Consider the following 16178-nt stretch of genomic DNA (forward strand, 5'->3'; position numbering starts at 1 on the left):
TGGAGTTCTGAGAACGAAGGGCTAAAGTATTAAATCAGGGAGGATAAAAATGTTGAGGGAAGCATTATTCGCTTGAAATAGAATGCTGTTGGAAAACCAAGCAATCAATCATATTTTAGAGTGCTGTGAGAGAGAGAGTAGCACTGGAGTGGTGCTGCAGAAGGCACACTAGATTGTTCTGGATAGTATTAGGGGAAATAATGCTAGTGTGCTGAAGAAAGAAGTGGTTCATGCTGATATTAACATGCAGGAGCATGAAAGAACCCCACAGTGTTACTGGAAGTAGAACTAGAGAGCTGGGGAGAGGGACTGGGCCTCAGTAGCGTTCTTCTAGACCAAAAATGGTGGAACTTCTTACATTAATTTCCAGGTAGTTACAATTCATACTTCATCAAAACATGTTTACACTTCACTAAATTACTTGCAATTTAAAACTTCTGAGAGGTAACACAAATTACAGTCTAATTTGTAGTAAAATTAGAGCTTGAGCAATTTTATAATGATAAACAAAAACAGCTGAGATTCAGAGGGCACAGACATTTGGAAACAGATGTGGGTATCTCATGAATTTTAAACACTTCTAGGTGGGTAATTTAATGGTGTCTTGAATTCACAAGCAACATTTTCTTTCAATAATCTGGATGTTAGCATACTTTTGCATTGTATGTTTCAGTCATACAGAAGTAACTATCTCTAGTAGTAAAGAAAGCAATATTAGTATAATCCAATAAAGAAAGTCACCATGCTGAGTGAATATTTTTAGATAGGTTGAAAATCTTCAGAGGGGTAGCTGTGTTACTCTGGTGTAACAGAAATGGGAGAGGCATGACAAAGTGGACTCTGGTCCTCAAACGTTCATACCTCGATCAATTAAATTATTTGTCTATAAGGTGCCATCCGCTTCTGTCATTATTTCTAGATAGTCTTATGTTTTATTTTCATTTGATATAACTGCTCTGATAAGTGTTATATTTACTCATTTAAATATAGATAAATAGCAAACTTGCATAAAAAACAATAACAAGTCTTAACCTATCACCGTTATCATTTCTACTGTATCTGCCACTAGTTCCAAAATTAATGTAGAAAGAACAGAAAAACATGCTGGAACAAATTACCTTTAAAGCTTGTAGGTCAAAAATAACATTTGGACTTTGCAGCTAGGTGGGATATTCAAAATAGTCCTTAAAATGCTTTTCTGATCTTTATATGCAGGGAAATTTATATTCTGCTTTTGATGTAGACAAAATTTTCATACAAAAACCATGCATATCCCTAGATTCATCATTCTGCTATATATATATATATAAATTAATAGCAGAAGTATGTGCTGTAAAAAAAAGGGGCAGGAGCAATAGTGGGCAGCCGGTCACATCACAGTGGTGTGGTTTTGCCTGCCACGGAGCGGCCGCACTGCACTCTATCGCCTCCATAGCGCCATGGGAAAAGGTGTAGATATTTCCTGCGGTGCTGCCGGCAACAATGTGAAAAACATTATAGTCCACAGCACTGCCGGGAGATAACTCCACTCAGACCCCTCCCACACTCCCCCCCTTCCTCTAATTTTAATAACACCGGAATGATACCGGCACATCACACAATAAAGAATGACCCTAATAGATTGAAATTCAATCTATTTGCTTATAATGTCCTCTCCTTGCCCAAAGCACAACAATAAACTGGTTCAGGTCATATCTAAACAATAGATTCTTTCAAGTTCAGATCAAAGATGTAATTTCAGAGAAATTTAATCTTGAAACTGGAGTAACACAAGCATCAGCCTTGTCCGCAACTCTATTTAACATATACATGCTGCCTTTATGCCATTTACTAGCAGGACTTGGAATCATACATTACATATATGCAGACGACATTCAACTAATCCTACCAATTGATGACACAATAGAGAAAATGTTAAACCTATCCAACATGTACCTAGATATTATCAAACAACTGCTAAACCAAATGGAATTAATCATTAACATCGAAAATACGGAATTTCTGCACTTAGAACGAAAAAATATAGAGGTCATTCAAACACCAATAACACTCAAAAACAATCAAAAAATAGAACTAGCTGTAAAGGTAGGAACCTTGGAGTAATAATGGACCCAGAAATCAATCTAAAACACTAAAGGTAAAAGAAGGCTACGCAAAACTCATGATTCTCAGGAAACTAAAACCACTACTAACACCGGCACTAATTTTCTCAAGCACTGACAACTGTAATGCACTATTACTAAGACTTCTGAATACAACATTAAGACCACTTCAAATTCTACAAAACACTGCAGCTAGAATACTAACTGGTAAAAGAAGGAGGGACCATATCACTGAAACTCTAGCAGAATTACACTGGTTACCCATTGAACACAGAATACAATACAAAGCCTTATGTACAATACATAAATTAATACATGATGAAAAAGCAGACTGGCTGAACACAGCATTACAGGTACATGTACCACACAGAAACCTGAGATCAGCTAATAAAGCACTCCTAACCATCCCCTCAGTCAGGACAGAGAGACTAACCCAAGTAAGAGAAAGGGCTCTATCCTTAGCAGGTCCCACACTCTGGAACACTATGCCCCTAGAGATCAGATTACAAAGAGACCTCAAAACCTTTAAAAAATGTTTAAAAACCTGGCTTTTTAAACAAGCTTTCTACAAAGAGAGCGGAGAATAGAAAGAATGCAGGCACAGGCAGAAGATCACCAGCACACAGCAATGTACTCAACCCATGCATTGCAAAAGTTTATTTGTTTATCTCACAGTTAACTTTATAGAATTACACAGAGCATGGGAATTATACCTGTACATAAGTAACTTACATGTATATATGGCCAAGACTAGGGTTGTGCAGACCAAAAGTTTAAGTTCATAAGTCCATAAGTCGAAAGGGGGGGTCATTTGCAGTCAATATGGACATATTTATTTATTTATTTATTTATTTAACATTTTTATATACCGAAGTTCTAGCAACAATGTTGCTAATCATTTCGGTTTACATATAACATTGGGGTGACTTAACGTGTGTCTTACATGGAACAGGAACATGAACTTGGAGAAAATTGAATAAATATGGAGAATTCCATAAGTTGAGTCTATGTCCATATGTGCAAATAAAAATTTAAACCCCTCACCCGCCTTAATCCCCACCCCCAAGACTTACCAAAACTCCCTGGTGGTCCAGCGGGGTCAGGACGCCATTTCTGAACTCCTTTGCAAGGAGCACGTGAGGTCGGCGTCATGTCGGAGTGACGCGGCGTCACGTGATTCCCCTCGGGTCCGCTTCCGGACCCTCGTTGGGCCCAAAAGGCACTTTTGGCCAGCTTGGGGGGGTCAGGAGGCCCCCCCAAGCTGGCCAAAAGTGCCGTTTGGGTCCAACGAGGGGTCCGGGAGCGGAACCGCAATGGACCACGTGACGTCGGCGTCACGTCGGAGTGACGCCGACGTCACGTGATTCCCCGCGCGTCTGCTCCCGGACCCTCATGGAACTTTTGGCCAGCTTGGGGAGTTTTGGTAAGTCTTGGGGGGGGGGGATTAAGGAGGGTGAGGAGTTTAAATTTTTATTTAGATCAACAATCGCGATTTCCAACGTATTCAACATAGCTATGTTGAATAAGTTGAAAATCCGATCGTTTACGCCTCATCACTTTTTTAAGTTAAAAAAAAAAAAAGTTGCGTTTTACATTTAAGTTCAAAACGAATGCACACCCCTAGCCAAGACTACCTCACCCTACAAATAAGTTGTATTATAACATGATGTAACCGAACCCTTTGGTACTTGGAATGTACCACTGTACACATTCACCTATTAATTTTTGTGCCTAAATGTAAACCGTTGTGATGGTATATAACTTAACAACGGTATAGAAAAGATTTAAAATAAATATATAAATAAATATGGTCAGGCAGGTCCCATACCTGCCTGGCCGATGTAACATGGTAACACTAATACAGATAGTATAATACAGATAGAGAACGATGTAATATGCTGGCAGGCCCCCTCCTGGCAAGCCATTGGGACAAGGGGGCTGGGGAAGGGGAGCTGCTACTGCCAATGTTCGTTGGCTCGTGCAGTGAGTAAGACAGGGGAAGGGGAGCCTGAGGTTTAATTCAAACCTCTAGCTTCTGGGGAACCATTGGTTCCCCTCTGCCAGGGGTAGATGGGAGTGGGAGAAGTCGTGGGAGGAGTCGTGGGAGGTCCGTGGTGTGATCAGCGGCATTCTGATACTTGCCTGTGGTCATGTCAGATGCTGCAAGATCCCACTCCTGCTTCTTCACTTTCGGCCTGCTCCACGGCGGTGAGATGGCATCCAAAGAAGCAGCAATGCTGGGAGAGGAAACATCGATGATAGCTCCAGGTAAGCATCGCGGCAACGAGGAGGTTGGGGCCAGCACCACTGCGCTGCGTTTCAAAGTGGCTGGCTTGGGGGGGTGGGTCTCAAGGTATCCGAAGGCTGCGAGGGATAAGAGGCGGGCTTCGCATTCCAGGACTCGCAGCGTTAAGGCCGCTGCGAGTCAGAGGAAGTCGGGGATGCTGGCGGCTTCCCCGGGTCCCGATACACTGCTTAGCTGCGGCCCTCCCCTCCTACTCACGTGATTGCCAGGATTTCCTGTGCTGCTCTTGGCCCTCGAAAGGTTCCTCTGTGTTCCCCTGCTGCTGTGCCGGTTACAGCTTCGCCCTCAGAGCTGTCTGGTGCTGAAGCTGGGAGAAGTGCAGCTCAGGAAAACTTTATTTTGCCTGTGCAAAGGGGGTTGGAGCCTGGAGGGAATGCCGGGCCCGGGAGGTGCTGGGGAGAGAGCTCAGGACCCTCGGGGATCCTGAAGCTTGGGCGTGTTTTGGCGGGCCACCGTGGTAGGCCCCTTCTGGACACAGGGGGGAGGGTTTTTCTGGGATGTGTGATCTTTGTTTCGGTTCAGGTCAGGATTTGGGCAGTGACTGGCCAGGCATGGGGGGGGGGGGCACCCGATTATCTCTGGGGATCCGGGGACAACTGTGGTCCTTTTCTTCAGCCGTGGGATGAGGGATTTCCTCCCGCTTGGTATGAGTGTCCCCAGGGGAGGTTTGGAGGGATGCAGCCTGCATCAATGTCCTCCTGGGGTGGTATTCCCAGTTACTGGCAAGGGGTTCTGGCATTGCCATCTTTTGCTATGGTGCCTCGTCAGTGGCCCTTCTTCTCCGGGGGTCCTACAGGAGGTCCTGGTAGTCACGGCGTCTCCCAGGGCTTCGGTTGCTACTGGTCCTTTTTCTTCACAGGCTTATCATGCCGGAGAAGCAGTCGATGGCCCTGGATCTTCATGACAGGAGGGTTGGCGAAATGATCCGGTCTCGGCGGTGGTGCCCACATCTAGCTTCCGGGCCCCTGCCCCCAGTGGGATGGACCATACCAGCAGCATCTGAGATCCAAAGCCCAGTGAGATGGGTCCTGCCAGTGGCTCCCAATTTTCAACCCTCAGTACGATGGGTACTGCAGGCTGTTCCCCAGCTTCAGACATCCCTGGGATGATTGCAGGCAGCGGACAACCTGGTGAGTATGATGTCATCGCTGGGGGCTTGGGTTCAGTGCAGATTGGGGCTCAGGTTCCATCCAGGGCTGGGGTTCCTAGTGAGGCAGCGCAGGTGGTACTGTCTCAAGGAGGGGTTGCAGAGCCAGCAGATCCTGGTTCCTCGATTTCCAGAAAATGTGAGAAATCGTGGCATAAAAAGAAGCATTCCAAGTCCAGTTCTTCAGATTCTTCTCTCTCTTCATTTTCTTCCTCTTCTACCTCTTCTAGTTCTTCCTTCGTAGGTTCTGGTGAGAAAAACCGGGCAGGGGAACAGGGTCAGTCGAGGGGTGCACCTGTGTTAATTAGCCTGTCCGAGTTGTGGGAGGATGTACCCAAGTCGCTCCGCAAGAAGATCAGGCAACGTAAGTGCATCAATATTTTCCTGCTGCTGGAGGGTCATAGGGATAAGCATAGAAAGAAAAGGAAAAAAGGTGGCACAGATAGATTTCAGAGTACACAGCGGAGGGTAACTCGCAATGTACTTAATTGGACTCACTCATTCCTCTGCTTGGCTAGTGTGGTGGGTCATTGTGACCAGGCTCAGTATGGCCCCATGCTGGCGTATGCAGATGCTATTCTGGTGGCCAGTCGGGTATATGAGGGTTGGTCATGGCTCAATTATGATGAGCATTTTAGGGACCAGATGGAGGAGAACAAATTTATGACTTGGGCAGTAGGGATGTCGGTTTGTGGTTGACAGAGATGTGTACCAAGGTAGGGTCTTCCGGCGGAGGTGACTGAAGTGGAATGTTCCGCGCAACTAGCGGGTGGCCCTTCCTGTACTTCAAGTTCAAACACACATGCTCCAGTGCGGGCCATCCATTGCTCCTATCATGTGACAGGGGACAGCCAATGGCACTGATAGCCCCTGTCACATGGTAAGGGCAAAGGGCCACCGGCGCCATTTTGTTTTTTGGCAGCCAACGGCCTGAGAGTGGGAGATCGCTCCCGGGACTCCCGCTGAATCACCAGGGATTTTAGGCAAGTTTTGGAGAGGGGGGGTCAGGAGGGTGGGGGATTGTAAATAATTAAATTTGAAGGATCGGGGTGGGTTTTTTTTGTTTTGATCGGGACACCAAAAAAAAAGCAAGCAGTCAGAACTGCGGGAAACAAAGATTTCCCGTGGTTGTACGAACATGATACCGGAAACGATTTCGGAACCGATTCTCATCTCTAGTGTCCAGGGCATTGCTGGCCAGAAAGCTAAAGCTGCAACAGATGCAATCCCTGGTTGGTAGTCTGAATTTTGCTTGCTGTGTACTGCCTATGGTTAGAGTTTTTCTGAGAAGGTTGAGTTCCAGTAAGGAGGGTTTGCGGAAAAGTGGTCATTGCATTCACATAATAGAGTGGTTGCAGGTGGATTTACAGATTTGGGATCGTTTTTTGTCTGATTTTAATGGCTCATTACTGTGGCAAGATGAGTCAGTCTCGAACCGCGACCTAGAATTATTTACTGATGCAGTCGGATTGGTTGGTTTCAGCGCCTACTTCCAGGGTGCCTGGTGTGCGGTTCCATGGCCTGAGGACTGGAAGGAGGCCGGGGTTACCAAGAACATTACGTTCCTTGAATTGTTCCCCATTGTATCTGTGATCCTCTAGGGATCGCAATTTCAAGATAGGAGAGTTGTGTTTTGGTGTGACAACCAGAGCGTGGTGGATGTCATTAACAGGCGGTCTGCGAAGTGCATATTGGTGTCCGATCTGTTGCGTGAGTTCATGCTGCGCTGTATGGGATTGAATATTACTGTGTGGGCTAGGCATGTTCCCGGGGTTGCTAATGCTGTGGCTCATTCTCTTTCTCATTGCAAGTGGTCCTTGTTTCGGGAGCTTGCACCAGAAGTGGATCAGCAGTGAGTGTCAGTGCCGCATTTCCTTTGGAATTTCGGTTCCCGGAAGCATGGAAGCTGCTCCGGGCATCATTAGCTCCATCCACCTGGAGCAGTTATGTGGCGTCTGAAAACAAGGTTGTGTCTTTCCTGACAGGTTTGGGTTGGCATGAGAGTCCAATCGCAGATGAATACATCGTGCAGTTTATTGAGAGTGCAAGGGTGATCGGGGCTTCCAGGGCATCAGTGGGTAGGCAATTGGCTGGATTCTCCTTTTTTATGAGGGCGCATGGCTGGGGTTTTCCTCTAGGGAGATTCTTGGTTCATCGGTTGATGCTGGGGTGAGCCCACAGGTCCGCACCAATGCCTGATAAGCATCTCCCTATTACTCACGAGATTTTGGGAAAACTATGGGAGTTGTTTCTCACTATTTGTAATAACAACTACGAGTGTTGTCGTTTTGGCTCAACTTTGTGTTTGCCTTTTTTGGCACTTTTCGCATTAGCGAGTTGGTAGCGAGAGCATCCCAGGGATCTGAGGCTTCTGGCCTTTTATTGAGGAATGTGAGCATCCGGGAAGATTCAGTTAGCCTAGTTATTGTTGCGTTTTGTGCCTGTTCTCGCCCTCGCTCCACCCTCTCTACCTTAGTGGCAACTCCCTTCGGGTCTGACGGACAGATGCTGCCACGGCTTCTCCTCGCCGTTCTTCCTGGAATCCCTGGGCTGGCCTGATGCTGCAGATCCACCATGTTCCTGCTGACATAGGGGTGCGCGCACTCCAGAGTTTGTACCGGCAAGGGCGCGAACCTCAGGGGCATCCCCCCATAGTGACATCATCCGCTTCCAACTTAAAAGGTCTTTGCTTGTAACTACGAATCAAGTTAGCAAGGGGAATTCTTTCTCCGCTGCTCTGCCTCCACAAACTTACCAAGGGGTACCCGCTCCTCGAGGGCCCCACTCTCTCTTCTTGATTTCAGATTGCTAAGACGGGATCCGGTACTCTCTCCTCGAGGACCTACGTCTCTGAATGCTCAGAAGACTCCTTACTACCTGGAAGCGATCGCAGACGTGAACACTGTGAGTTCTATTACAGATAGGAACTGGTACTCGCTCCACGAGTGCCTTTGTTCCTAATCTCCAAAGACTCCCTTCTGTCTAAGACATTATCGCAGGTGCGGAGATCGTGAGTCATTATTGCAGATAGGAACCGGTACTCACTCCACGAGGGCACATGTTCCTAAATCCCTTCACAGACTCTCTTCTATTTCAGAAGCTATCATAATCCTATATCTTGTGAATTACTATTATAGTTTGCAGATAGGAACCGGTACTCGCTCCACAAGGGCCTATGTTCCTAAAACTCTCCAAAGACTCTCTTCTATTCCAGAAGCCATCTCATACACAGATATTGTTAGTTCTCATTCCAGACTGCATATAGGAACCAGTACACACCTACGGCTCCTGTTCCTGAATATACTGAAGACTCTCTGTTGCATAGAAGCCATTACGATATCTACAATTGTGAGTGTATCATGTACTACTGGTTATGTATCCAGCATACCCTGTCTACTCACTACCTATAGTCTCTCTCTACAGCTCAGCAACCCAGAGACCGCTCTTCCAGTATCTGAGGGACTTCAGCCCTGCTGGGCACATCAGCTCACTACTGCTACCTCTGGTGGTTCTACTTCCTGTCTAATAAAGAACTATCTGTGTTTGTCTCCATACTCCAGCCTAGCTGCTGGTCCTCCTGGGGGCGCTGTCATCTGCCATCGGCCCAGGGATTCACCAATTTACATTAAGTGTTCATTCCTTACACTACTAGTGCAGTATTATACAGACTGCCACTCTGTGGGAGGCCAACCCACCACAGATCATTAACTCCGCCTACAGAGTATTACAATTGTTAAGCTCCTCTCCTTTGGCGGAGTGATATATAACTGGTTGCCAACTCTCTAGTGGACTTATAACAGATTGCCAACTCCTCCCTTTGGCGGGGTGATTTATTACAGATCACTAACTCCTAGCAGCAGATTGATAACAGATTGTTAACTCCTCCCTCTCCTGGAGAAGATCGATAACAGATTGATAACTCTGCCCCTCTGGGGAGCAGATTTACATCAGATGGCTAACTCCTCTCTCTCCTGGAGGAGATTTACAACAGTTATTCATAGGTCCAAAACCGACCAGGTGGGTAGAGGGTTGTCAGTGGTGCTTCATTCGGTTCAGGGATTGCAGACCTGCCCTGTAGCGAACATTCGCCCAGGGGAGGGGGGGGGGGTCACTTTCTAGTTCACCACGACTTGCGGCCTCTGACAAAGTATCAGTTTGAGGTGGTGCTGTGTTTGACTGCGTTGGGGTTAGATACCGCGAGGTTCGGGACTCACTCCTTCCAGATCGGTGCAGCGACCTCTGCGGTGAGCTCCAGTCTGTCGGGTGGAGTGATACAAAGGATTGCAGGTGGAAGTCAGATGCTTTTACCAATACATGTGGCCCAGTAATTTGTAACCTCATAAGGTAAACAATAATATGCATGTCCAAAACATCAGTGAACCCTACTACAAATAATCGGAGGTAAATCAATAAATACCATATCATAACTCATACTCAATGAAATCTAGTCCTTTATTTTGTAATTATAATGGACCTATGTATCCTATAAATATAAGCACATTAAATTTACAATATGTTTACTGTAAACTTAACTTTGTGCATATTATCTAGTATGCATATGTAAAATAAAAGTAATCCCTTGGTGTTAAATTGTTATTGTCCAGTATACTTTATGCCACACATTTTTCTTTTGGGGTTTTCATATTCGCCATGATTGGTCTTGGGACTTCAAGGTGGGGCTGTTTAGGGGGGATGGGGTCCATTTATCCTTTCTAGGCTTGGTCCTCTTTTTGAAAGCGCTGCAAGAGGCCTTGGAATACAAGTGGGGATCCTGGCCGCATCTTTGGGGGTCGCGGGTAATTCTTACCCGCGCCTAAGGTGGGTAGTCTGAGCCGACTGGGGGAGTATGAGGTGGTTAAAATTGTCTGACTTGACAGGGGTCATGTCAGGGTTTCCTAACAGAACAACTGGGCGCAGTTGTGGCTGGGACAACTCCTTGCTGGGGCGGTGGCGGGGGTCGACTTGGTCGGCTCCTTGCTGGGTGGTGGCGGAGTCGTGGGGGACGTTCCAACAATGTGACTACATACAGGCTGGGATAGACTGGGAGTGCCCGTCTTGCTGGTTGGTGGCGGATGGGCAGGGGAGGGGGAATCTGTTATAATGAACTGGCTCGGGCCCCGGGATGTTGTTAATAAAAGCTGCGGCCTGTTTGATCCCCAATCTGGTGTTATGTGTATTTATTTGCTGTAAAGGGTCGGGCGCGGGCAGAAGCATCAGTCCTGGCTACCCATATTATGTATGTTGTTGAAGCCCATACATAATTTTATCAGGACAGAAGGGGGAGCTTATTTATTATTGTGCCTATTTATACAGACTTTGACAATTGTCCTCCCAGTGGTTTGTTGCATATATATAAAAAAAAGCTTGTTTCTGTTGTCAGTATGAGCACAGCCTCCAGTTTCCTATGGCAGCTCAGAGGTAGATTCTATGAAAAAAAAGTTAGAAAATATTGCAGCAACCTTTCAGAAATTCTGTAGCAGATATGAGGCATGTTTGTATAAATATGCACCATCTTTCATATTAAGATTATAGTGTCAGATACAGGCCCTGGTTCTGATTGAGCTGAGAACCCAAAGGAACAGGAGGAAACTGATGGGGCAAAAATTGTAAATGTATGTCACATAAAAAGTAAAGTATGTTTTCAACTCTGCTTGTATGTCTATGAAATTTATTTTGTTCTTTTTGTGGATTTATGAATGGGGATAAAGAACTTAGAGTATCAGTGTGCAGAGGGAGACGAAAACCTCAGAGATAGGGGAAGGATGGAGAGAAAAAGATCTTGAGAATGGGATTAGGAGAGGGTGAGAAAAACAGGATCTCAGTAATAAGAGTAGAGAGAGGCTGGCTTCACCCTCTTTCCCTGCCTTCTCCCCAGTTCCACATATTTATACCTCAAAAAAACTCTCTCTCTGTTCCTTCCGTCCCCGTCCCCCCGCCCCATGCACTTCTTCACTCCAACCCACATCCTCCCACCCCTCCTCTGCCAAGCTCAGTCTTCAACTGGGATCACAGTACACTGGTAATATGATCTGGACCTGGGACCCATCCACTTTTAGTTTTAAAATTCCCTTGAAGGGTTTTTGGCAGGATGGGGATGCTCAGCCAGGCAGGGGTCATGCTTATAGTTTGCATGGAGGGGGAGGGGGGCTATCATTCGGGCTGTATAAAAAAAAAAAAAGGTAGCTCAGTGCTTAAGTCAGCATCACCAATTAACCAGCTCTTTTGAATATATTTGGTTAAGGCTAAGGTTACCCAGCCAGACCCTGAGGATGCTACTTTCTGTGGTTCCCCCTATGAGGAACCACAGAAAGCAGGATTTTATTTTTTTGTTGAGTCCTTGAGTGTGGCATGATTCTGCTTTCTGTGATTCCTCCTTCTTTGTATCGTGATGCTACTAATAAGAGGAATCACAGAAAGCAGTTTTTTTTTTTTTGTTTTTTTTTTGTCGGTGAGCCCTTGAGCGCTGTATGCTTTAATGTTAGCTCCCAGGCAGGCATTAAATTTGCTGCATTAAAATGGGTGCCTTGGCAGTGAGGCAATTTTTGGCATCATAGAGTAATAGCTAAAAGCCTCATCTACATGGAATTTACATGTGATTTATTTATAAAAAAAGTTATAAATAAATAAATAAATGTGATGAGCATTATTAGCTACGTGCTGGCATGGATGTGCATTTTAGACACGTTGATCCCAGTCTTGCATCTGGCGTAAGTCTAGCACGTCCAAAACGCACGCCAAACTGCACGTTTAACAGCACGCTGATCTGAGCACCCGATATTGCTGGTTAACTTATTCAACTAACTCCAAATAGCAGAGCTAGCTGGACAGGTTAATCAGCTAATTTGTCCCTGCCCCCAAACATACCTTTAACTCCCATTTCATATTTGGCTTATTAGATGCAAAACAAACTAAACGTATATGATTTAGCTCTCACTCCTCTAATGTTTCTTTCCATTTCTCCTCCAGGTAAACAACCAAGGCTATCTTTACAGAGAACTTCCATAAATGCTGGCTGAATGCCACAGCGTTCTTGCACTGTTCAGCCAACGTTTATGGAATAAATTTTGGACTTGATAGCTCATATGCTATGGGCAAAGGAGCCCATTTGAAGTACACCAGAAATGCCGAGAGGAAGTTTATCCGCAGAAAAATTTGATTTGAAGCCCAAGCCCCTGACGAGTTCTTTACACGAAACACATGCTGTGTCGGGCGCTGTGATGAAAGCAGTTTAAGTTCGGAACTGCAGCACAGAACTGGGCGTTTTAAGAAGTTGCATATGGAGTTGCAACACAGCTCAACATCATGAGAAGTGTTTTCTTATCTGTGGATATATGTATATTTTTGAAGAACAATTAAGTTAAACTGTGGACTCTACAGATAAAAGGATTATTGTGAACTATAATATTAAAAAAAAAAGGGAAAAGAAAAGAAAGAAAAAGATAAAAACAATTAGGGTCCACTGCGACAAACCCGATGATTATTCAACATCTATATGGTGGGCTATTCACTTTGGATTGAGTTAAAAATCCCATGAAATTAACACGTCTTATATATTAAAAGTTGGCTCCCGTTGTCGCTATAAAAATATTTTTTGTTTTGGCATCTCATTAAACGTGGTTCATATATACAAGATTGTCATATTATTACCACAATTTCTATCCAGTTGTTAGATATTTAGTACATATCCAAGTGGCACCCCACACTTTGACTAGCCCAAAGTTAAAGGGCACTTGGCCAGAGTAAACCATTCCATTTGATCAAGCATCCCTCTTCAATTCTCTCAACCGGCACACCAGTCAGACTCCTCCCCTACGATTCCTAACACATCAGCATCCCAGAAAGGGCCTTCCATACCCTCCACTCCCCATCCCTCACCCCAAAGGCTAGTTGGTAGGAGATGTACGTCTTACCACCTATTGGCTTGGCATTCGGCAATGGTCTGACACCACCCAGAGGCGCTTTTCTTTTTTTAATTGCTTGTTTGCTCTTCAGTTATTCCTTTTCACCTTATTCTATTGAAAACGTTGGCTATGATTTAATTCATCATTTAATTTTGTCTCAAATGCATTTATCAGACTCGCAAATTCTTAAAGAAATGCCAGTGCTCAAAGTTTGAGTTTAGAGACACAATCTATTTGGCTCTTTATTAGAGGAAAAGGGATTTTAGTGACTGGGGCAGGGGAGGTAGGCAGGAAAGGGATGAGAAGAGGGACATGAAGTAGGAATCATAGGCAGGAGGATAGAGAGGTAAGGAATGGAGGAGGACAGATGGAGAGGATGGGGATTCAGGGAGAAGAAAAGGGATTGAGAAGAGAAGAAGGAGAGAGGAAAGGGATCAAGAGAGGAGATTGGAGTTGAGAGGTGGGAAGAAAAGCAGGACTGGGAATGGAGGTAGACTATGAATGGAGGTAGGAAGGAAGGCACAGCCTCCAGCCTCCCAATCATACCACTATCGCCTCTTTCCCTTAACCCCCCTTCCAAAGCCCCTTTGATGGCCTCATTATCCCTCTTTCACTTCCTCCTCACCCAACCCCCTCAACTTACCCTAATTCACCCCCACAAACTCATTACTCACCCTGGTCCTCCCTCCCTTCCTACACAAACCTCTCAGTTACCTTGGCTCCTCCACGAACCCCGCTCTCACCCAGGTTTATTACCCACTTTCTTACTCCCCCAAAAACTCCTGATTCACCCCGCAAACTGCAGTTGGTTCATCTTCGTTCCCCATCCCACAATCTCCGGTTCATTCTCTTTCTGCCCCACCCCTACTCACCAGCTACTATCAGCTAAAGTGGAGAAGAGTATGGCAACCTTGCAGTGCTTCCAGCATATCCTACCTCCTCTTCTGCCATGGCCCAAGCATCGTGTTTTGAACCATGTGGTTCAATGTGCACCATTCACATCCTAGCACGGAAGAAGGGAGGACATGCTGGAGGCATTGCAAGGCCACCACCCTCCTCCTCCTGTTAGCCGATAGGAGCTGGTGAGTGAAGGGGTCCGGAGGACAGATTGCACTGTTCACTGCCACCAATATGTCTCTTCTGGGATGGGCAGGTGGGAGATGGTAAATCATAGCTGGGAACTTATGATTTCCAGTCACCCTATGATTTCCTTGGATTAGCGGAGGAGGAGGAGGAAGGGAAGGATTCAGTGCATATCTATATAAATGCATTGCATGTCTCTAACGCACATACTAACACACTAACATTTTCACTCTCATGTATATATATGCTCAGTCACCCACACACACCTGCCCTCACATCTCTCCCTTTTTCTCTGCACACTTACATACTCATGCTTTCACTTCTGTCCCTCTCTCACACCCCCACACACTCAGTTATTCTCTCCCCCCATCAACAATGGCAACTGTCTTCTCCCTACCAACCCTCCAATTACATCTTCCCCATAGTTCCTCACAAACACAGCAACTGCAGCCTCCTTCTGCCTCCCTCCCCAACTCACCAATTGCAGCCTCTTTCTACCTCTCCCCACCCTCCAGAATCCAACTGATTGCAGCCTCCTCCTTCCATGCAGGTAAACAGTCTTCTCTTTTGGGTTCAAGCAACAACTAATTTCCTTCTCTTTGAGCCACTGAGGGCTGATGCTGCTTTTCTTCCTCTGTGCAAGTCCCATGTTGCCTGTTTCCTTTTCTGTTGCACAAGCCAATGATCTTCCTCCTTCCAGCCCATACCAGGCTGATTTGTGATTTTTTCTTCTAAGGCCTGCTTCTAGCTTCTGTAACAGGCTCCAGAGATTTTTTGAATGTTTGCCTGGAGACCCAGCAATCCTCTTCCTCTCTTTTCTTCTCTATATAAAAAAGAGCAAAGTTGCCCTGTGCCTGCATTGCTGGAATGCAAATAGAGCTCCTCCCCTTCCCTGGAAAATATAGGGAGGGGGCAGAACTCAATTTGCATACTAGTGATGCAGGCGTGGGGTAATTTTCCTCTCTACTAAATAGACATATACTTAAAGTCTAGCTATATACTAACTTCTTCTAGAATTTTACAGCAATAAAGGGTTATAGTGCATGAAAAACACACTCGTGCTGGAAAAAATTATACTTTGAAATCATTTCCATTTTGCTTAAGGAAGGAAGTCCCAAAGGATCATGAAATGTGCAAAGCCTAAACCTGAAGTACAATATTATAGTCTCATGAAGTTTAATAAAATCACTGCTTACTTAGGCTTTATTTTAAACCATTTTTATCAACTGGATAGCCTGTAAAATAATATATGCATTCTTTCTATTTTTCTTATTGAGTTATGAACAAATGCAGCTAGAATGCATGCTGAGTGATTTAGCTGAGAATTAAATTTCGCTTCCAAAAACACTCATATTGATTATTTTGAGACAGAAAATTATCCAAAAACAAATAATATATTTTTTTAAACTCAAGTTAAGAATGTAACAAACATGCAAAGGAATTTAGTCAAAATATAAATACATTTTGCATCAGGTTTCTATGATTCTTAAACTCAATAAACTCATCCACTGGTAGTGAACCTTCATGGCACTTACCCTTGAAGGGCTTTCTCTCCAAACCAATCTCCTTTTCCTAGAGTTCGAAGAAAGACTGGATCTTCGCTAGGAGAATCTTCACGGGTAACATTTACCTGTTGAAAC

At 45.1% G+C, this 16178-nt stretch overlaps 1 protein-coding gene across 4 annotated transcripts in view; it reads right to left on the reverse strand.

Annotated features, from left to right (window-relative positions):
* PRKG1 (protein kinase cGMP-dependent 1) overlaps positions 1–16178 on the reverse strand; it is a 2212673-nt gene that overhangs the window by 408030 nt on the left and 1788465 nt on the right. For all 4 annotated transcript variants that reach the window (XM_029609782.1, XM_029609780.1, XM_029609783.1 and 1 more), the window contains exon 7: positions 16074–16168. In XM_029609782.1, the coding sequence (XP_029465642.1) occupies positions 16074–16168 (95 nt within the window). The remainder of the gene's footprint in view (positions 1–16073; positions 16169–16178) is intronic.

Source organism: Rhinatrema bivittatum, chromosome 7 (assembly GCF_901001135.1).
Source record: "Rhinatrema bivittatum chromosome 7, aRhiBiv1.1, whole genome shotgun sequence".
NCBI lineage: Eukaryota > Metazoa > Chordata > Amphibia > Gymnophiona > Rhinatrematidae > Rhinatrema > Rhinatrema bivittatum.